This window comes from Jaculus jaculus, chromosome 8, assembly GCF_020740685.1.
Source record: "Jaculus jaculus isolate mJacJac1 chromosome 8, mJacJac1.mat.Y.cur, whole genome shotgun sequence".
Classification (NCBI taxonomy): Eukaryota; Metazoa; Chordata; class Mammalia; order Rodentia; family Dipodidae; genus Jaculus; species Jaculus jaculus.
Window position 1 is genome coordinate 72,449,759 of NC_059109.1, and position 22,731 is coordinate 72,472,489.

Sequence of the window (22,731 nt, forward strand, 5' to 3'; positions counted from 1 at the left end):
ACTTTGTTTGCAGGGGCTAGAGGCCCTGGCATGCTCGTTCATTCTCTCTCATAAATAAATTAATCAAAAAAAGTAGACATTTTGGGCTTCAGGAAAAAAAAAAATACACATCATCCAAGAATATGTGTAAGAAGCAGAACTTTACATCCTTAAGTTAGTAAAAGGTTTTACCAAAGTCAAGGAGTTGTATGAAGAAACATCTATTTTTAATTTTTTGTTTAAATTTTTTTTTATTTTTATTTATTTATTTGAGAGCAACAGAGAGAGAGAGAGAGCACATCAATGCCTTAAGCCACTGCAAACGAACTCCAGATGCACAAGGGGGCGCACACGTCTGGAGTTTGTTTGCAGTGGCTGGAAGCCCTGGCGCACCCATTCCCTCTGTCTCTTTCTCTCCCTCTCTCTCTGTCACTTTCAAATAAATGAATAAAAATGAACAAAAAATTTTTTTTTAAAAACTTTCAATTAAAAAAAATAAAAAGGCAGAGCAAACCAGGTGTGGTAGCACATGCCTTTAATCCCAGCACTGGGGAAGTTGAGATAGGAGGATCATTGTGAGTTTGTGGCCAGTCTGGGACTACATAGTCCAGCCAGGGCTAGAGCGAAACCCCACCTCAAAAAAAAGGAAAAGCAGAGGCGCTTTCATTTATATAATATATATAGGCCAATTCGTTCACACAGTCTTAACCAAAGGTGATTGATTTTTCTTGGCTAAAAGATTAGACTAAAAGCTGTATAGCAGTAAAATAAGCAAAACTATAGCATGACAGCCCTAAGTGGGAATAATCTTAAATGAAACTTAAATTCTTACAAATGCCAGACTACACAGTCCACTTAATCATTCTTGGTTATGATTAATTATTAATCATTGTGTTATGTGTAATCCTGCTGTGTAAAGATTAGCATGCCAATGGTTTCCATACATTTATTTACTTTGGACCCTTTACCTCATGAAGTAGGAATACTGAGAAATGAGTTGTACAAGAACACAATTCATGCAGGGTATGATGGCACATGCCTTTAATCTCAGCACTTGGGAGGCAAAGGTAGGAGGATCACTTTGAGGTTGAGGCCACCCTGAGACTACCAGGTCAGCCTGGGCTAGAGTGAAACCCTACCTGGAAAAATAACAAAAAACAATTCATCTCAAAATCCCAGTTACAATACAAAGCTTTATTTAAATAAGGGAAAAGGCAATTGTATAAATATTTCTCTTCTGGTATAGCCTGCAAAACCATGGCTTTAGATGTTCTATGTGATCTATAAATTCTTTGGTTTAGAGATGATACCATCTGGATACCTTTGCTTAAACCGTGCCACCACATCTGGGTCTAGTAAGTGGATCCCATCCAGTTGATTTCCAAGAGTTATCCTAAAGCAAAGGGAAAAAAAAAAAGAGGAAAACTAGAAATTCTGGCACGAAAGGGCTTAATATTATTACAGGATACATACTATTGAGAGTACCTGTCATAAAATCTATGCTTTTTTTTTTTTTTTTGAGGTAGGGTCTCACTCTGGCCTAGGCTGAGCTGGAATTAACTATGTAGTCTAACCGAGTCGAACTCATGGCGATCCTCCTACCTCTGCCTCCTCAGTGCTGGGATTAAAGGCATGTGCCACCACGCCTGGCCTGCTTGTGTTTTTTTGAGGTAGGGTCTGCCTCTAGCCCAGGCTGACCTGGAATTCACCATGTAGTCTCAGGCTGGTCCTGAACTCATGACAATCCTACCTCTGCCTCCCAAGTGCTGGGATTAAAGGTGTGTACCTATGCTTCTTCTTTTTATGATAGTATATGGTGATATGGGGTAGTTAGGAGCTGGTTCAGATGTGGATGTTAAGTCTGGCTGGATCTCATTTTTGGTGGAAGTACTGACGACTGAACGTAAGGCCTTACATATGTTTTACCATTGAACTATATCCTGAGGCCTTTTTGTGCTTTCTATTTTGTTTTTTTGAGTAGGGTCTCACTCTAGCCCAGGCTGACCTGGAAATCACTAAGTAGTCTCAGGTTGGCTTCGAACTCACAGCAATCCTACCTCTGCCTCCCTAGTGCTGGGACTAAAGGCTTGGGACACCATACCTGGATATGTACTTTTAATTTTGATCTCCCTAAATTGTCCAAACTGTCCCTGAACTCATTTTGCAGCCCAGGCAGGCCTTCAACTTTTTTTTATTTTGTTTGTTTGTTTTTGAGGTAGGGTCTCGCTGTAGCCCAGGCTGCCCTGAAATTCACTATGTATAGTCTCAGGTTGGCCTCAAACTCATGACAGTCTTCCTACCTCTGCCTCCCAAGTGCTAGGATTAAAGGTGTATGCTTTTTTCTTTGGGGGGGAGGGGAGGTCAGTTAGTAATCCTGAGATTACAGGCCTATTCCACCAGACCTGGCTGGATCTATAATGCTTGAAGGTTAATAATTGGTGCCAGCCAAACCTGCTTCACAAAGTTACTGCTGTCACCAAGTCTTGGGGTAACAAAATGCTAGCCAGCATGTGTTTTATAGGGATAACATATTGAAACATGCTCATGTTAACCTGTCCTTGGCTATAAAGTTTGCCTTTGGAGGCTTGCCAATGACCTTACCAGTTGGGTTGTACGTTGTGTGGTCGTCCAAATAACTCAATCTTGCGGGTGCCAGGGGATAGTCTCTCAATCATGCCGTAGATTTCATCTGGTTTATGACTGGTGGACCGAACCTAGAAAACAAAAAATTAGCAGCTGTGATCCAAATGAGAACTTGAGGAACTACCTGACATAAATAACTGTTACTGAAAATGTGAGTTTGGCTGTCTGGGAAACACGTACCTCAGCTACAATCACATCACAATCCAGACCCTGGTTGAAGCCTTGGGGATTTCCTTTGACACCAACCTGCTCACCAGAGAGAAGATTACCTTATGAAAGAAATCATACCTTTTGAGCTAGTTTTTTGTTGTTGTTTTGTTTTTTTGAGGTAGGGACTCATTCTAGCTCAGGCTGACCTGGAATTCACTGTGTAGTCTCAGGGTGGCCTCGAACACATGGTAATCCTCCTACCTGTGCCTCCCAAGTGCTGGGATTAAAGGCATGCGCCACCACACCTGGCTTGACCTAGTTTTTGTTTTTTTAAAAGAAATCAAATCATTCCTCTTAATGAGTTGAGCCCTACTGCTACTCACCAAGCAGTGTTCCTTCCCATGGTTCAACCAGTGACCTGTACGGCCTGTTCTAATGATGCGCTGCAGTTGATTCGTCTTTACCCAGATGATTTCATCAACCCGCTCGTAACTATGAAACATAAAAAATGAACTAGAGCTTTAACCAGCTGCACAGTTTAGGGGCAGTACTGACTAGAAGACAAAAAGATTCATAGGACTCCTCTGAAAGAAACACATAACTTACAAAAATAGTAAGTGTTCAAAAGAAAGCAATAGAATTTCTACTTACCCCCAGAGGTTCAGACACTCTCTGCCCAATTCCATGGCCCTAGAAAGACAGGTGTATGAATTTAACAATTTATATATCAGTTTTTTTACTCTCTTCAAAATATCTAATGTATTATTAAGCATGAGCAGTTTTTTTCAGTAGATGTTCAGTGAACATCTTGACCATTGCATGGACCATTCTTTTTCAAAACGCTATTAGGGCAACAGTGTAGATCTAAGAATGAAAAGATAAGCATAGCATTAATGTGAGTGATTTTCTTAAGGAGCAAGTAGAGTTCAATGTATTATTTATGCTGTAATAGACATTAAGGCTCCATTGGCAAGGAGATGGGAAGAAGAGTCCTTGGTCAGTCATTTAATGGCAGGGTAAGGACAACCCAGGATTTGACTTACCACACAGATCTCGCTCTGTACTACCTCTTTGAGCTACATTACCTGCCTGTGACCCAGAGGAAGAGAAAGCCCTCATCCTGCAGTACTGGTATGTTGAGCCTGCGCATTTCATCATCTGTCAGGGTCCCGTAGGGCAGCTCCATGTGAATGTCCCAAGGTGGGTCAGCCATCACAACTGCAAACTTGCCCAATATACTGACGTCCAGGTAGCGGATGTCACAACAGATCCACTGTATGAAGTGGTATTTGGTCATCTTTATACCCTTCACAGACTCATGGCCCCATAACCTCTTCCATTTGACTTTCTAACCTATAAGTGTATCTATTCCACTCTATTCCCAATCAGTAAGACAGTCTGCCAAATTATGCTGTTTTCTTTTATTATTTTTTTAAATATTATTTATTAGACAGATGAGGGAGAAAAGATTGGATACACCAGGGCCTCTAGCCACTGCAAATGAACATAAGATGCATGTGTCCTTAGGCTTTGCAGGCAAGCATCTTTACCGCTAAGCCACCTCTCCAGCCCATGTTTTTTCTACATGTATGTATGCCCCACTCATGTAATTCAGATTGAAGTGAATTTTCTGGACAGACAGGTACCTGAGGTGGGAAGAGCCGATCTGCACTGGAATCACCTCCAACACTCTGTGTAAGAGCAAGCTCCTGGCTTGGTGTATGGTCCTTGCTGCCAGGACCCTCAGAATCCATGCAAGCATCAATTTCATAGTGAACATATTTGCAGGTGTCCATGTGGAAACAGGTGTTAAGGAAAGAGCAGTCCCCTAAGGATTCATCAGTGTGCTTGTTGATAATTCGTCTGGGAAAATAAAAGTGGGGAATTATAATCAAGATGCTAGCTACTTCAGAGGTAGGTCCTATAGTTCAAGTTTGTTCCAAATTTTCCTATCCTTACCCTACTCTAATGTTTTCCTATTAAAGTAAGTATAATTCTTCTCAGCAAAGACAAGCTCGGTGTGGCTCATACCTGTAATCCCAGCAGTTGGTAGGAGCCAAAAGGATCATGAGTTCAAGGTCATCATCAACAAGTCCACCCTGAGCTACATATGACCCTATTCCTCCCAAAAAATAAAGACTTCTCAGGAAGAATTTGGCTGGTTACATCAGAATAAACACTGGCCCTATGAGCCCAGGTTGCTTATTTCCCCCATGATTATCCTTACAGAGAACTTGAACTTTCACTTTGGTTTATGAAACAGACACCTGACTAGAAGGGGACACGTAAAATCTCTTTTCTATTCCTTCTCATATTGTATTGTCCCTGAAAGTATACTTTTGTAGTCTAGAGGGCTTAGACAAACCATAAACTAAACAACAGGATTATAGACAGAACTCCAATGACAGAAAGGACTATGCTGAAAAGGAATGATTGCTTCTGGGAACCCACCCCACCTCTTTTCCTCCCAAGAGACCTGAAGTGCAGCTTGCGACAAGGTCGATCAGCATCACTGGCTTTCATGCACTCCTCCTTGGTCCCATAGTCACAAAATTCTTGCACCTGGGCCCGACCTCGTGAACGAAACTTTTCAACAATGGACTGTTCCTTGGCTGTTGTAGTATTTAACAGTTCTAGTATCTCCTGACTGACCTGTGACAGAAGTAGCCTTGGTCTTAAGGGTTTGAATATCAAAATAGCCCTTCAACCACCTCTGCAAGTTCTGCTTCACATCAATGTCTTACAAGCAATAAATGAACTAGCAATATGGGAACACTGGAGCCCGGTCATGGCTTCCTCACAAATCTGCATTTAGGATGGGATTCAGAGATAGGAAGCCTGTTTCCTTCAGCTAAGCATTAAACTAATATTCCCTCCCCAGAAAAACACAACTTCCCCTCAAAAAGCCAATTTGGTTGTTAGCCAAAGCACAGTGCTAATCCTTGACTGTTCAGTTCAGTCTATTCAGTAATTCTGTAAGGGAGAGCACTCTGGTCTGGATTGGGGCTCAAAAGAACATAACCTCTTCACATTGAAGAAAAAAAAAAAAAAGCAAGCAGATGAAATCTCATGTCAGTCTAATATTCAGGTACTATATTGCTAACTGACATTATTAAATTATCAAACTGTTGGCCCAAAGGACTATCATTCATTATCTGTATGTGTCTCCCAAGTAGGAGAGATATGATACTTGAATTTCTCTTAATCTGAGGATTCCTCTGGTCAATGACAGATTCTCCTACCTAAGTACTAACTAGGGGCCCCTCGGCTTAGCTTCTACGACAGGACACATTCAGGGTAACACAGCTGTAGACAAAGACAAATTTTCTACATCAGGATTGCTTCACATTGTCACTGACAATTTAAGCCAGACAGTTCTTTTCGGTGTGTGTGGGGGGCTACTATGCTTAATAACATCATTGACCTGTGCCTTTAGATGCCAATAGCACTCTCCAGTGTTTGTGATCCAGACACTGCCAGGTATCATGGAGGATAGAGGTGGGACAAAATCATCCCCAACTGAAAACCACAGCTCTTAACTTGGTTCTACGAACTATTCCATGTCTATGTCTGAAGGGTAACTCCTGCATCAAAGCAATCATTCCAAGCTTATTGTGAGAAGTTGTCAAGGACCCTTACCTTCTTGCTCTGTTGTTCTTTAGTAGACTGCTGGTTCAAAAGGCTTTCTATCTCCAGATCAACATCTGAGGCTGTATGTTTCCTTGACTTCTTAGCTGGTTCCTTAGCCAGTTCTGATATTGAAGGGGCCAGACCAGAGACTAAAGAGCTAGCAAATGTAGCTACTGTAGTTGAGTCCTGTTCTGCACGACGTTTTTGTCCTGTGATAGTCCCTGCTACTTCTCCAGGGCCTTTCTTTTCTGCCACAGCACCCATCATGGCAGAGAGCTTGGAATGGTCAGCATAGGTCACAAGAGTAGGATGTGCATTATCTTGTAGGAGACTTCGCTTTACCTCAATCAACTCCTGAGCTGCAAACTTCTGTAGGAGGCTTTCTACTCCATCTTGAGTGGCAGGTGCCTCTGGCTAGAGAAGGAAGGGGCAAGAGGGCATAAGACACCAACAGTGAACACAAAGTGACTGATCCCAGTTCTACCAGGTCATTACCGTGGAGATGGCAATACAGATGGATACAGCATCAGTGGGCAATGTTAAGGACAGATCAGAGAGGTGGTGTAGCAACTTCTTCTCTAACTCAGGGTCTGTAGCTAATTCCGGAACTGCTGAAGCTGTGCTGGGCTTGGGGCCACCAGAGGTGGGTGCAGTGGGCACTGGACTATCACTACGGAAGGTTGGGGACAATGCTGCCTCTGGATTCCGCAGATCTAAAAGTGAAGAAATTAAAATTGAAATATGGCAAACACTGTCTATACATTCCTCAGGAGTCAAATTCTCTAGCATTCCCAGCACACAAATATTGCAAGTCAGAAATTCTTTGACCAGTTTGGTACAGTATTACCTCAACCACACTGTGGTTTGATTCAGGTGTCTCCCATAAACTTAGGTGTTCTCAATGCTAGGTTCCCAGCTGATGGAGATTTGGAAATTACCTCCTCAAGGCACTGTATTGTTGGGGACAGTCTTATGGGTATTATAGCCAGTGTCCCCTTGCCAGTGTTTGGCACACTCCTGTTCCTGTTGTCGGGCAGGAGATGATGTCCACCCTTTGCTCATCATCATTTTCCCTTGCCATCATAGAGCTTTCCCCTGAGCCTGTGAGCCAAAATAACCCCTTTTATCCACACAAGCTGCCCTTGGTCAGGTGATTTCTGCCAGCAATGTGAACCAGACTGCAACAATACTCAAGCAAGAACCGCTCACCCTTTCTCTGTTGTATATGAAGTCTTCCTTCTCAGTCCTTGCTGCACTTCAAATAAAATAAATCAGTAGACTCCCTTCTCTAAAACCCACGATATAAGCCAGGGGTAGTGGCATATGCCTTTAATCCCAGCACTTGGGAGGCAGAGGTAGGAGGATAATGAGTTCAAGGCTACCCGACCAAAATATAAAATAAAACCCACGATATAATCAACTCAGAATTTTTTTTTTTTTTTTTTTTTTTTTTTGGTTTTTCGAGATAGGGTCTCACTCTAGCCCAGGCTGACCTGGAATTCACTATGGAGTCTCACGGTGGCCTCGAACTCACAGTGATCCTCCTACCTGTGCCTCTCAAGTGCTGGGATTAAAAGTGTGAGCCACCACACCCGGCCAACTCAGATTTTTTAACTTATTCAAAGCTTGTGTGTGTGTGCGTGTGCACACACACATGCATGCATGTCAGGGTCTCTTGCTAATGGGAAAAAATGCTTTATGTGGGTTGTTGAGAAATTGAACCCAGGCTGGGCTGGCAGGTTTTTGCAAACAAGTGCCTTTAATGGCTGAGCCATCTTCCAAGTAGTCTTATATTTTCATAAAAACCACAAAAATTTTAAACCAGCTAAAATGAGGTCAGCTTATCTTTTCAGGGGTGAGGTTTGAATTTTTTTTTCCTTTTTAGGGTCGGGTATTGCTCTATAATCCAAGCTGACCTGGAATTCACTATGTAGTTTCAGGGTTCAAACTCACAGCAATACACCTACCTCTGCCTCCCAAGTGCTGGGATTAAAGGTGTATGCTATCCAGCTGTTTCAATGTTAATGAGTCAAGGCCATTGGCCATTAGAGTGTACAAAATGACAGTATTAGGGTGTGGTGTCACACATCTTTATAACCAGCACTTGGGAGGCAGAGATAGGTGGATCACAGGCGGCGCATGCATCTGGAGTTCGTTTGTAATGGCTGGAGGCCCTGGTGTGCCCATCCTCTCTCTTTCAAATAAATGGAAAAAGATATTTAAATAAAGTTGAAATATTAAACTCTTAGAACCTGGACTGGAATTCAATTAATTAAAGACTAAGGATATGGATCAGTGGTCGTGTGCCTGTCTAGTATGTGTGAAGCTCTAGCTAAAATCTCTAGTACCACCAAAAAAAAGTAACCTAGAGATTTTTTTTTTTGGCGGGGGGAGTCAGGAGGGTGTTTGATAATAATAAAAAAGAAGCTGAAGGAAAATATAAACATTAAAAACATTTTTAGTGGCTGGGTGTGGTGGCGCAGGCCTTTAATCCCAGCACTCAGTGCTGGTCTGGTCTCCAAGATATGACTGGCGGTTCAGGGTTAAAGCAAGCCTAAGCTGTCTGACAACTCGGGAGGCAGAGGTAGGAGGATCGCTGTGAGTTCAAGGCCACCCTGAGACTACATAGTGAATTCTAGGTCAGCCTGGCTTGGAGTGAAACCCTACCTCAACAAACCAAAAAACTCAGTGATGGGCTCATGCGCACGTGTGTGTATGTGTGCATGCACGGGTCTCTATTATGCTTACTGTTGGCACAGAATCTAGCAACTCAAAGAAAAAAGGCAATCTACCTGACAGTTATGCTTATTTTAATGATTAAACATTATTGTTCTTCTTCTTTAATCCCAGCACACAGTAAACTGAAGTAGGATTGCCATGAGTTCACAGAATGAGAATGAAATCCTGCCTCAAAAAGACAAAAATCAAAACAAGATTTGGTATTGCTCTTGATTTTTTTTAGGTTTTTTTTTTAAAATTTTTATTAGCATTTTCCATGATTATAAAAAATATCCCATGTTAATTCTCTCTCCCCACCCCCACACTTTCCCCTTTGAAATTCCATTCTCCATCATATTACCTCCCCATCACAATCATTGTATTTACATATATACAATATCAACCTATTAAGTACCCTCCTCCCTTCCTTTCTCTACCCTTTATGTCTCCTTTTTAACTTACTGGCCTCTGCTACTAAGTAGTTTCATTCTCACGCAGAAGTGATATATATTTTTTTTAAGGTAGGGTCTCACTCTAGCCCAGGGTGACATGGAATTCACTATGTTGTCTCAGGGTGGCCTCGAACTCATGGTGATCCTCCTACCTCTACCTCCTGAGTGCTGGGATTAAAGGGACATGCCACCACTGCCTTCTTTTGGGGGTGGGGGGAGACAGGGTCTTACAGGAGACACAGGGTAGGGTGGTCTGGAACTTGTTATGTTGCCATGGAATAACCTTGAACTACTGATCTTGATCCTTGTACCTCTACTTCCCTAGTGCTGGGTTACAGGCATAGGCCACTACTGAAGTGTTGATGAACTTTCTTCATGAAAGAATGATGAAATGTCTTTAACTCAGAAAGCTCTGAGAAACTGAAACAATTCAAGACATTTTGCCCTGCAGAAAACCACTGAGGCAGTTCGTCTGACTCACTGTGAAACATTCAACAAACCAAACTTGATCTTACTCAGTCACTTATCTACCCTAACCAGACTGCACCTGATTCCTTTTTCCTCAAATAGTGTCCTTATAAGCTGAGCCCCCTCACGGTGCTTCAATAAAGTCTCTGTTGAAATCAAGTTCTGCTTGCTTTTCACTTTCCATACATTTCTGGTGTCCTGACTCCCATAGGAGCCCTTAGAAGCTTTCAGGCCACGTGCCCCCTCCTCTCAACCTCCCTGACAGTCACACAAAGATGAAGCAAGCACAAGGTCTCACATGCCCACTAGGTGGCGCAAGTGCATGGACTTTGATTGCAGTGGCTAAGGCCCCATCGGGCTGTATTTCTCTCTCTAAAAATAAAAAACTCTCGTAGCCAGAGGTGGTGGCACACACCTTTAATCCCAGCACTCAAGAGGCAGAGGTAGGAGAATTGCCGCGAGTTCAAGACCATCCTGAGACTAGTGAATTCCAGATCAGCCTGAGCTACAGTGAGACCCTACCTTGGAAAAAACCTCTCTACCTTTAGTAATAAACGTTTTAAATGTCTGTCATATTTCTACTGCTGGCCATCCACTCATCACATTGTCCTATGTCTCATGTAGTCTGTCATTATGTATAACTAAACTTAAGGTCATTAAGGGTTCTGAAGTACATAGATGTATTTTAAGATGATACTAAGTTACTACAAGCAGGTTTACAATATATTTAAAATAACTAACCTCTATGTTTTTGGCAACATGTTTGTTCATGCCTACTACAACAATAGACCTGTTTGTATACCATTTTTTTGTATACCAAGTTTTAATCCCGCTTCTACAGAAAAAAGACATGTTTTTAAATAAAATAAATTAAAGGTAAAAGACTGTTCTAAGGTATATTGTTAAAAGGGTATAAAAATTGGTACAAAAAGGTTATGGGACTTAAACTGTTGCCTCTGGTAAAACTGGTTAACTTAAGTTTCCATTCTGGGCTGGAGAGATGGCTTAGTGGTTAAGGTGTTTGCCTACAAAGCCAAAGAACCTTGGTTCAATTCCCCAGGACCCATGATGCTAACATGGGGCGCATGCATCTGGAGTTCATCTGCAGTGACTGGAGGTCCTGGTGCACCCATTCTCTCTCTCTCCTCTGTCAAATAAGCAAAACTAAAATATTTCTAAAAATCTAGACCATCTATTTATAATTAATCACAGAGACAAAAAAAAAAAACTGTGAAAGCAAAAGTTAGGGAATAAAAGTTGTTAAGCTTATGATTAAGATCAAACAAAAAGGATGACAAATCATTAAGTGTTTTAAAAATTTTTTTGTTGTTTATTTTTGAGAGAAAGAAAGAAAGAGAATGGGGCGCGTGCCAAGGCCTCCAGCCACTGCAAACGAACTCCAGACACATGTGGCCCCTTGTGCATCTGCCTAACGTGGGTCCTGGGGAATCAAGCCTTGAACTGGGGTCCTTAGGCTTCACAGGCAAGTGCTTAACCGCTAAACCATCTCTCCATCCTTAAATCCTTTTTAAATTTCACAGGTAAAAATTCAAGTTTTCTTAAATATAATTCTGCTCTTAATGTTTACAAAAGGCCTGATTGGATTTTTTGCCTGATTGTTTATAACAATAGATCTCCTATATATTGCTCTACTTTTATACTAATGTTCATAAAATAGTTTACAAGTAAAAATTTTATGTTAGATGAAATACTTAAAGCTTATAATAGTTTATTCAAGTGCCAAGTTTACATGTTTTTCATAAAGTATTCATTTTGTTTGATAAAACATCTGCTTCTCTGTTTACAACAACAGATTTCCCACATATTCTGCTCTTTGTTTTTCAAGGTAGGATCTCACTCTGGCCCAAGCTGACCTGGAATTCCCAGGGTGGCCTCGAACTCACAGTGATCCTCATACCTCTGCCTCCTAAGTGCTGGGATTAAAGGCGTGCGTCACTGCGCCCAGCGATATTCTGCTCTTATATTTTCCCATTAGATAAAAATTTGTTTGGGGCTGGAGAGATGGATTAGCAGTTAGGGTGCTTGCCTGTAAAGCCAAAGGACCCAGGTTTGATTCCCCAGGACCCACATAAGCCAGATGCAAAAGGAGACACATGCATTTGGAGTTCATTTGCACACTCTGGCATACCCATTCCCTCTCTCTCTTTTTTACCTGCCTATTTCCCTCTCAAATAAATAAAAATTATTTTTAAAAATTTGATAAAATTTTATTCTAATAGATAACTGGACCTAATTATATACAATTTCATTACACTCATAAAATAAGCAACTAATAATAAATTATCAAGATTAATCAAAATTTCTAGCTTTTTCATTTGATATACCTTCATTAGTTCTTCTAAAGTTATAACCTTTTTTTTTTTCTTTTTCTTTTTGGTTTTTCGAGGTAGGGTCTCACTCTAGCCCAGGCTGACCTGGAATTCACTATGGAGTCTCAGGGTGGCCTCGAACTCACAGCAATCCTCCCACCTCTGCCTCTCGAGGGCTGGGATTAAAGGCATGCGCCACCACGCCCGGCTAAGTTATAACCTTTTTTTAAAAAAAATTATTTTTATTTATCTATTTAACAGAGAAAGAGGGAGAAAGTGAGAGAATGGGCGTGCCAGGACCTCCAGCCACTGCAAATGAACTCCAGACGTGTGAGCCTCCATGTGCAGCTTGTGTTGGTCCTGGGGAATTGAACCTGGGTCAAAGGGCTTCGCAGGCAAATACCTTAACCACAAAGCCATCCCTCCAGCCCAGTTATAACCTTTTAAAATCTCTGCACCAAGTAAGGAAAAATTACAAGCCATCTGTACTAAAGATTTATAAAAAAACTTGTGTCTCATCACAAACATAAAAATTCATATATGAGCCAAGCATGGCGGCTCACGCCTTTAATCCCAGGAGAATCGCCGTGAGTTCAAGGCCATCCTGAGACTACATAATGAACTCCAGGTCAGCCTGGGCTACAGTGAAACCCTACCTCAAAAAAAAAAAAAAAAAAAAAAAAAACAAAACTTGGGGCTGGAGAGATGGCTTAGCAGTTAGTTAAGGCACTTGCCTGTGAAGCCTAAGAACCCAGGTTCAATTCTCCAGGCCCCACATAAACCAGATGTACAAGGTGGTGCACTCTCTCTCTTTCTCTCCCTGTCTCAAATAAAAATAAATAAATTCATGTGTGTGTGTTTGTGTGTGTGTATGTATAATGAATGACAAGATTGTAATGGCTAACAGATTTAATATGATCTAGGCATTTCTTTCATAATGGTAAGTATCAGTCGCCTGAAGAGTTGCTTCCTGCCTGTTCAACATCATCTATAAAAGAACCTAAAAAAAAACCTCCCAGTCACATGGAAAAACAGCCTGCCATTTACACAAAATACAAACTGACGTTTGTCCAAAAAAAAAAAAAAGAAAGAAAGATAAAAGAAAAAGAAAAAAAGCCAAACACAAAGGATCCTAGAAGCCATGCCTGTGTTACCAGGACTTCACAGGCTGTAACAATTGTAAAAGTAAATGTTACCAATCCAGAGCCAAAATTATTCTGGGCTGTACTAGCCTTTTAAAATAGCCACTTTTGCTGGGTATTATGGTGCATACCTTTAATCCCAGCCCTTGGGAGGCAGAGGTAGGAGGATCACTGTGAGTTTGAGGCCACCCTGAGACTACACAGTGAATTCCAGGTCAGCCTGGGCTAGAATGAGACCCTATTTAAAAAAAAGGGGGGGGGGGCTGGCTTAGCTATTAAGGCGTTTGCCCAAAAAGCCAAAGGACCCAGGTTCTATTCCTCAGGACCCATGTTAGCCACATGCTCAAGAGGGCTCATTTGTAGTGGCTGGAGGCCCTGGCATGCCCATTCTCATTCTCTCTCTCTCTCTCTGCCTCTTTCTCTGTCAAATAAAAATTTAAAAAAGAAAAAGAAATGCCTGTTGTTACTTGGAATTCTGTGACTGCCTTCTAGCATGGTTTTGCTTCCAGAGCCACCTCTTCAGAGGAGATCAATTCCATGCTCCTATGACCATCACATCCACCTCAACCACCATGATCAGAACTGTAACCTGCTTCTGTAAAAACTTATTCCTGCACTACCTACATAAGACCATAAGAGGAGGAAAAGATCATGACATCAAAATAAAAGAGAGACTGATTGAGAGGGGGAGGGGAGATGATGGAGAATGCAGTTTCAATGGGAAAAGTGAGGGAGGGAGGGCATTACCATGGGATATTTTTTATAATCATGGAAGTTGTTAATAAAAAAAAATTTTTTTGAAGAAAAAAAATAAAAAACAAAATGTGCACCACTATACCTGGCCCTCCCCCCCAAAAAAAACCAAAACAAAAAACTTGTTCCTGTTCAAAATACAGCTGTAAAACTGGCCTTAAAAACTGGCCTCCAGCCCATTCTCCAGATTCCATTGGCTTCCTTGTTTACACCTGTTGAGTTCTACTTTCAAGATTTCTAACATACCTTCTAAAAAGAAATCTGCCTATGGTCAGTCACATGGTACCTTCTGAATATGTAAAACCTCCACATATATGTACGTATGTACATACATATCTCCCCACAAAATAGAATGACATATATCCTCTGGGCCTCTGTCTTGTGCTGTATCACTTATACCTCCTGACTCCCCTATTCCAATTCTCATAACTGGTAATATAAAGCCTAAAAGAGACCTAACTGTTCTCCCCCTTGCTTACAACATTTAGTACAGTTACAAGTGTGGCCATGGGAGCAGCTAGACTTGGAGTGTCTACACATGAACAAACTTCCCATAAACTTTCCTGTCATGCCAATTGTCAAAAAGCCTAAAAGAAATATATTTGCTGTCACTTACTCCACTACCTACCCAGGGTGAAAGAAAGACAATGCCGCTCTAGTCCCTCAAATGCCTCAAGTCACTCCCCCCACCCCATTTGCTTCTCCCTTAACACACAAGAACTGATCCTCACTGAAGACATTCCAGACAGGATCAACGCCCTCAATCCAGCTCACACCCCTACTCTCTCTGGACCCTGAGAAACAGACCTCCTTTTTATGGTGCCGCCTGTCAGCGGGAGACGGTTGGAAATGCATTCCCATGCTCCTTTCCAATTTCTTTTTGTTTTCCAGAGTCTGTATATAAAGGACTGATAAGACTTTCTTCATGAAATATTGAACTTTCTTTTTTTTATGTTTGTTTGTTTTTCGAGGTAGGGTCTTGCTCTAGCCCAGGCTGACCTGGAATTCACTATGTAGTCTCAGGGTGGCCTTAAACTCATGGCGATCCTCCTACCTCAGTCTTCCAAGTTGTAGCAGACAGCTTCAGGTTTGCTGAGATGAACTTCCAGACCAGGCACTTAGGGAGGAAGGAAGTGATATTTATTGAAGCTTACAGATCCAGGGGAAGTTTCATAATGGCAGAAGCTGGCCTGCTCTTACAGGACCAAGCAGAGAGAGAAGCCACAAGCCCCAAATCCCAAAAGCCACATCCACACAGCACACTTCAGGACCCCCCAGCTCGGCATGCTTTTTGCGTATCTTTAGATTGGAATTTCAAACCCACCACCACACCTTCTCCAGCCAGGTGGCTGCAGATCCAAACTACAAATAAAAACACTTAACATATTGGGGACCATCTATTCAAACTACCACACAAGTGCTGGGGTTAAAGGCATGAACCACCATACTCTGCTGATGAACTTTATAATTCAAGACATTCTACCCTGCAGAAAACCACTGAGGGAGCTCCTCTGACTGTGAAAGATCCAACAAACCAAACGTTGCTCTTAATCAGTTACTTGTCTGCCCCAACCAGACTGCACCTGATTCCTTTCTATTTCCTCAACCAATACCCTTATAAGGTGAGCCCCTTCTGGCTGTGGCCCCTAACTGTGCTTCTATAAACAGTCTCTGTCTGTTGAGATCAAGTCCAGTTTGCTTTTTCTCTTTTACTACACTCAAATAAGATGTACAGGGCTACAGAGATGGCTTAGTGGTTAAGGCACTTACCTGCAAAGCCTAAGGACCCAGATTCAATTCCCCAGTACCTACATAAGTCAGATGCACAAGGTGGTACATACGTCTAGAGGGCGTTTGCAGTGGCTAGAGGCCCTGCACACACCTATTCTATCTGCCTGTGTCTCTCCAATAAATAAATAAAATATTTTAAAAATAAGATGTACTGGTTTCAATATATGTTGTTGCATAAGAAAGATTTTCTAGAGGTCTGGGGAGATGGCTCAGCAGTTAAAGGTGCTTGCCTGCAAAGTCTGCCTTCAAACACATAAAACTGTTGCATGATTCTGGAGTTCATTTTCAGTGGCAAGAGATACTGGCACACCCATATTCTCTCTCTCTCTCTCAAATAAATAAATAAAAATATTTTTAAAGATAGGGCTAGGCATGGTAGCACACGCCTTTAATCCCAGCACTCAGGAGGCAGAGGAAGGACCATTGTGAGACTCAAGGCATACAACATAGTGAATTCCAAGTCAGCCTGAGTTACAGTGAGACCCTACCTCTAAAAACCAAAAAATTAAAAATAAATAAATAAATAAAATTTCTCAGGGTTGGAGAGATTGCTCAGTGGTTAAAGGCACTTGCTTGCAAAGACTGCCAGTCCAGGTTCCATTCCCTAGTACCCATGTAAAACCTGATGGACAAATTGGCCTATGTGTCTGGAGTTCATTTGCAGTGGCATGAGGCCCCTTCATTTTCTTTCTCTCAAATAAATAAATAAAAATATTACAAGAAGAAATTCAGGAAATATCATTCAAATATAGTAAATATCTCAAATCCCATCATTAAATTCAACATCGTGTGCCTTGGGCTAGACAGGATGCCCCAAAGAACGTCCTGTCTCTCTGCCTTCCTAACATTGAGATTATAGGTACATGTAGCTGTGCCTGGGTTTTACTTGCTGGGAATCTGAACTTGAGTCCTCATGCTTGTTACACAAGCATTTTACCATTACACTACCTCCCCTTTAAATGCTGCTTTTGAAAACAGAAAAGGGGCTGGGGCTGCAGCTCCATTGGTAGAGTGCCTAACATACATGAAATCCTGGGTTTAGTCCCCAGCACAGCATAAATCAGGCATAGTTGTCCAAGACTGGAATTTCAGGAGGTGGAAGTAGATCACAAGTTCCAGGACAGAAGCTGGGTGCAGTGGCACATGCCTTTAATGTCAGCACTCAGGAGGCAGAGGTAGGAGGATCTCAGTGAGTTCAAAGCCACGCTGAGAGTACAGGGTAAATTCCAGGACAAGGTGAGCTAGAATGAGACTCTATCTTGAAAAAAACAAAACAAAAATAAATAAATAAAATGTTCCAAGTCAGATTTTTTTTTTTTTTTTTGGTTTTTCGAGGTAAGGTTTCACTCTAGCCTGGCTCAGATGATTTTTTTTTTTTTTTTAAGAAAAGGTTGGAGAAAGATGCCAGGCATGAGACCATATAGTGAATTCCAGGTCAACTTGGGCTAGATTGAAACCCTACCTTGAAAAACAAAATAAAACAAAACAAAAGGCCTGAGAAGCCAGGCATGGTGGCACACGTCCTTAATCCCAGTACTCAGGAGGCAGAGGAGGTAGGAGGATCGGTACAAGTTTGAGGCCACCCTGAGACTACATAGTGAATTCCAGGTCAGCCTGGGCTTGAGTAAGACCCTACCTGGTAGGGGGGAGGGGCAGAAGGGGTAAGGGCTGGAGAGATGGCTTAGCAATTAAGACACTTGCCTGCGAAGCCCAAGAATGCTTGTTTGAATCTCCAGGTCCCTCTTACAGCCAGATGCAAAAGTGACACAGGTGTACAATGTTGCACATGCTCACAAGGGGGTGCACGCATCTGGAGTTCGTTAGCAGCAGCTGAAAGGCCCTGCTGCACCCATTCTCTCCCTCTCTCCATTTTTTTTAAGGGCTGGAGACTTGGCTTAGTGGTTAAGGCACTTACCTTCAAAGCCTAAGGACCCAGGTTTGTACATCCCAGGACCCACCTAAACCAGATGCATAGGTGATACATGATGTCTGGAGTTTGTTTGCACTGGCTAAAGGCCCTTGCATACCCATTCTCTCCCTCTTTCTCTCTGATAAATAAATATAATATTTGAAAAAACAAAAAGTTCCAGGTCAGGCTGGAGAGATTGCTCAATGGTTAAGGCACTTGTCTTCAGGACCTAAAGACATGTGTTCAATTCCCAAGTACCCACATAAAGCAGGATGCACAAGGTGGTGCATGCATCTGGAGTTCCTTTGCAGTGACTGGGCTTGAGTAAGACCCAGTAGAGGCCCTGGTGTGCCCATTCTCTGTCTCCCTTTCCTTGCAAGTTAATAAATAAAAATATTTTTATCTATAATTATGGAAGTTGTCAACAATTAATTTTTTAAATAAATAAGATATATATATATATATATATATATATATATTTTTTTTTTTTTTTTAAATGTTCAAGGTCATTCTCCCTACACAGGGAGTTGGAGGCCAGCCAGGGATACCTGAGACCCTAACTGTAAATAATGAAAAGGTAAGATAAGATACTTAAGCCCAAAAACTGGAACCTACAATAAAATAATTCAAAATCAATTGAGTCACTTGTCTATTATAGAGGTGTACTTGCATGTTTTCTATCTAAAACTGATACACATTCAAAAAACAAGGAAAAAAAAAAACTAACAAAACTGAATTTACAAGTCATAGGAATTAGTTTACACAGCCAGAAAAAATTCTCCTTAGGTAATTTGGTAGCTCCAACATTTGACTTCTCATTATTCCTTGATGCTATGCTTTGCACTTCTTTATCTACTATAATGCCCTCTTACCATTCCTTTATCTAATCCAGTAAATTTTCAACTGTTAAACATGTTAAAAACATGTTTTAGCTGGGTGTGGTGACACATGCCTTTAATCCCAGAACTCGGGAAGTAGAAGTAAGAGGATCACTGTGATTTCAAGGCCTACCTGAGACTACATAGCCTGAGCTAGAGTGAGACCCTACCTTGAAAAGCCAAAAAAAAAAAAAGAAAGAAAGAAAGAAATGTTTTAAATCAAAGGCAAATTCAAGTGTCAACTCCACCAACTACCGGTTCTTGTTCCTTCTTTCAACTGTCTGGATTGTGGACTTGTGCATGCTACTGTCTCTCTCCAAGTATGCTCTGTTCCAATTCTCACCTAGACTTTAACGCTCTTTCAAGGCAAAGACAATGTCCTATTCATGTTGTCTAATTAGTCATGGACATTGTAGATATGCAATACAAGTTTATAAATTAAAAGACTACTGGGCTGAAGAGACGACTCAGAGGTCAAGGCAAAGCTTAATGACCTGAGTTTTATTCCCCAGTATCCTCATAAAGCTAGTTGTGCAAAGTGGTGCATACATCTGGAGTCCGTTTGCAGTGGCTGGAGGCCCTAGTATTCCCCTTTTCAGTCTTTTTCTCTCTCTGCTTGCAAATAAATTAAATAATATAATAATAATTAGGGGAGAGGCTGGAGAGCTGGCTTAGCAGTTAAAGTGCTCTGAAAAGCCAAAGGACCCATGTTCAACTCCCCAGGACCCACATAAGCCAGATGTACAAGGTAGCACATGAGTCTGGAGTTCATTTGCAGCAGCTGAAGGCCCTAAGGCACCCATTCTTTAGCTCTCTCTGCCTCTTTTTCTGTCTCTTAAAAAAGGGGGGGGGGACTGGCGTGGTGTCCCAAGCCTTTAATCCCAACACTCAGGAGCAGAAGTAGAATTACCGAGTTCAAGAGCACCCTGAAACTACAGAGTGAATTCTAGCCTGGGCTAGTGAGACCTACCTCGAAAAACAAAACAAAACAAAAATTTAAATTATGGGAGCCAGGTGTGGTGGCGCATACCTTTGACCCTAGCACCGAGAGGCAGAGGCAGGAGGATCGCCAAGTTCAAGAGCAGCCTGAGAGTGCATAGTGAATTCCAGGTCAGCCTGGGTTAGGAGACCCTACCTCCAAAAACAAAATAAAAAATTGTGAGACTCCTGCCAGAGCACCTTGTAGTTCCAAGTAGCAGAATACGAGCACATGAACGTACTTTCTTCAAGATTTGTTAATGGAGGAAATACTGGTAAGTACTGGAACATTCATGGTGTGGACTCAGTATCCTACGAAGAGCTTTGTAACCGACGTACCTAAATAATTCAGAGCTTGTGCTGGTGAAGGGTAGGTAGGACAGGGCTTGACAGCCTTTTAAAATTGTATCAGTCATAAGCAAGAGAACAACCTTAAAGACCAAAAGCAAATGTTTTCAGATTTTTGCTAAGTATGAAAAAGCTTTTCCGTATAATTTAGCAACATCTAGTGCAAACTTTATTTTGGCCACTGAGCTGGGTATTGTGCATGGAAAGATTCAATCGTTTCTCACTGTACCCACAGGTCCTAAAAAAATGAACGCTACAACGCAATGGTTATATCCGAAGGAGAAACAAAGCGCCTCAGCAGGGACGAAAAGAGGGACGAGCAGTCGCGGGAAGACTGCAAGCTCCTCGGTGGGCTTACTGTAGGGAGGCTAGGAGAACCGAGGCTTGTGGACAGAACTGCAATGGCCTGCAGGGGGGCAGTGGCCTGTGCTACAAGGTGAAAGCTGGGTGCCCATGTTCGCGGGGTCGGAGAGTCTGGAGCCTTTCGCCGCAGGAACCGCCCCTCCCGCGGACCCTGGGCCCCGCCGCCCCGCACCTCACCCAGGTGCCCGGAGTCCTGCTTCCGCCTGCGCTGCAGCCGCTCGCGGAGCGAGTCCAGCTGTTTCTTGTGCGCCTGAATGGAGCTCCACGTGTCCGACATACTGCTCCCAGGCCCGCGCGCGCGACTCGGGGGCGCCGGCCAGCTGCTCCCGGCCTCGCTCAAGACGCATTGAACCCGCAGCCGACGCCCGAAAGCTAACCGGAAAACAGCCAGCACGAAAACCCACTTCCGGTTTCGAGGTCTTTTGAAGTTGGAGCCACCTAGTTTTGGCGGAATAGCGGATGTATCCTTTAGGGCGGTCTTCTCGCGCTTCCGGAGGCCGTGAGGCTGCGTTTGCCATGTTGGTACCTGGCTGAGTGGCCATGTTTACTGCTAGCGGTGGGGCGGGATGTTGTGGAGCTGTTCTGAAATAGAACGGGAAAACAGAGAAGGGAGCCGGGCGCCGTGTCGCAGGCCTTGAAGCCCCGCGCTTGGGCGCCTGAGGTAGGAGGATTGCCATGGTGAGCACAAGGTCACCCGGGTCAGCCCGCGCTAGAGCAAGACCCACCTCGAAAAACAAAAACAAAACACGCCTTTAATCTTAGCACTTGGGAGGCAGAGGTTGGAGGATCTCTGAGCTCGAATCCACCCTGAGACTACATAGTGAATTCCAGGTCAGCCTGGTCTAGGGTGAGACCCTACTGGGGCGGGCGGGCGAGCGGAAGGGGGGTGCTGGGGGGTAAGAGTGACTGGACCCCTGAAGGTGAAAAGCACAGTAAAGTTTGCACTTGCTAGAAATCCAACAGGATCTGACTTCTTACCTCTTGCCTAGTGCCCTAGACCTATTTTTCCACAGTCAGGACCCCTCCTGGGAGAGAGGTCTTTCGTAGAATTTAAACATTGTGGTTGGTCAAATTCAGCCCCCAGAATTTGGTGCCAAAGCTAATCTCTTCCTGAGACAGCCCCTAGCCCTGACCAACCAGCTGGCCCTCTGGTTCACCTGAGCCAGAAGAAAGGCTCTCTGATCACTTTGGTTCTTCCAGCTGTGGGTGATTTTTTTCCCTCTGCTGGTCCTGGACTCCCTAGACCTTACTCTAGCATGGGTTCTTTTTATTATCATTTACTTATTAGAGAAAGAGAGATACAGAAATAGGCAGGTAGAGAGAATGGGCGCAGCAGCCACTGCAAACGAACTCCAGGTGCCTGTGCCCCCTTATGCATCTGCCTTATGTGGGTCCTGGGGAGTGGAACCTGGGTCCTTTGACTTTGCAGGCAAGCACCTTAACCGCTAAGCCATCTCTCCAGCCCTGGCATGGGTTCTTCATTCCCTCCAGTTCCCCATATGGCAGGAACTCCTTGAACTTTTTCTCTTTTATTTCCACGCTTTTTTTCTGCAGGCTGTCCATGTGGGATCTCTAGCCATGTGGTTACTTCCCTAAATAAATATAATTTAACAATTATTCTTCTCAATTTTTTTTTTTTTTTTTTTTTTTTTTTTTTTTTTGGTTTTTCGAGGTAGGGTCTCACTCTGGTCCAGGCTGACCTGGAATTAACTATGTAGTCTCAGGGTGGCCTCGAACTCTCGGCAGTCCTCCTACTTCTGCCTCCCGAGTGCTGGGATTAAAGGCGTGCGCCACCATGCCCGGCTCTTCTCAATTTTATTAACTCAATTCTTTGACTAAAATTAGAAAAGAACTTTCTGCACCCTTACTACCCCATTACACTACCTCAAAGTACAAAAAACAAAAAAAAAGGTTAGATAGATGAATGGACAGAGGACAAGAGTAGATCGATTGATTGCATACTCAGGTCCTTCCATAATGCTGGGCAATCATTGTACCACTTAGAGTCCTCACCTAATGTTTTTGGGTTGTTTTGTTTTTTCAAGGTAGGGTCTCACTCTGGCCCAGGCCAACCTGGAATTCACCATGTAGTCTTAGGGTGCCTCGAACTCATGGTAATTCTCCTATGTCTGTCCTCCCCCCTCCCACCATTGCTGGGATTAAAGGCATGCACCACCATGCCCGGCATATTTTGGGGTT

The 22,731-nt window shown here is 42.8% G+C and overlaps 1 protein-coding gene across 1 annotated transcript; it reads right to left on the reverse strand.

The window, feature by feature from the left end:
• Positions 1–1,152: 1,152 nt before the first annotated feature.
• On the reverse strand, positions 1,153–20,925 carry Mettl3 (methyltransferase 3, N6-adenosine-methyltransferase complex catalytic subunit). Its single transcript, XM_004672375.2, has 11 exons — positions 20,710–20,925; positions 6,898–7,115; positions 6,412–6,816; positions 5,249–5,424; positions 4,419–4,635; positions 3,858–4,045; positions 3,424–3,462; positions 3,156–3,264; positions 2,803–2,868; positions 2,581–2,693; positions 1,153–1,372 (listed from the first exon to the last, which is right to left on the reverse strand). Exons 1-11 carry the CDS (start codon positions 20,807–20,809, stop codon positions 1,261–1,263), a joined length of 1,743 nt encoding a protein of 580 aa, XP_004672432.1. The 5' UTR covers positions 20,810–20,925; the 3' UTR covers positions 1,153–1,260.
• Between the last annotated feature and the right edge of the window lie 1,806 nt (positions 20,926–22,731).

Excerpts from the sequence above, each read along its gene's own strand:
- Mettl3 (XM_004672375.2), bottom strand. The coding sequence starts at position 20,809 with ATGTCGGACACGTGGAGCTCCATTCAGGCGCACAAGAAACAGCTGGAC. Across the intron at positions 5,425-6,411 it reads AAGAACAACAGAGCAAGAAG|GTCAGTCAGGAGATACTAGA; the intron begins GTAAGGGTCCTT and ends CTTCTGTCACAG. Across the intron at positions 2,694-2,802 it reads GTGATGTGATTGTAGCTGAG|GTTCGGTCCACCAGTCATAA; the intron begins GTACGTGTTTCC and ends TTTGTTTTCTAG.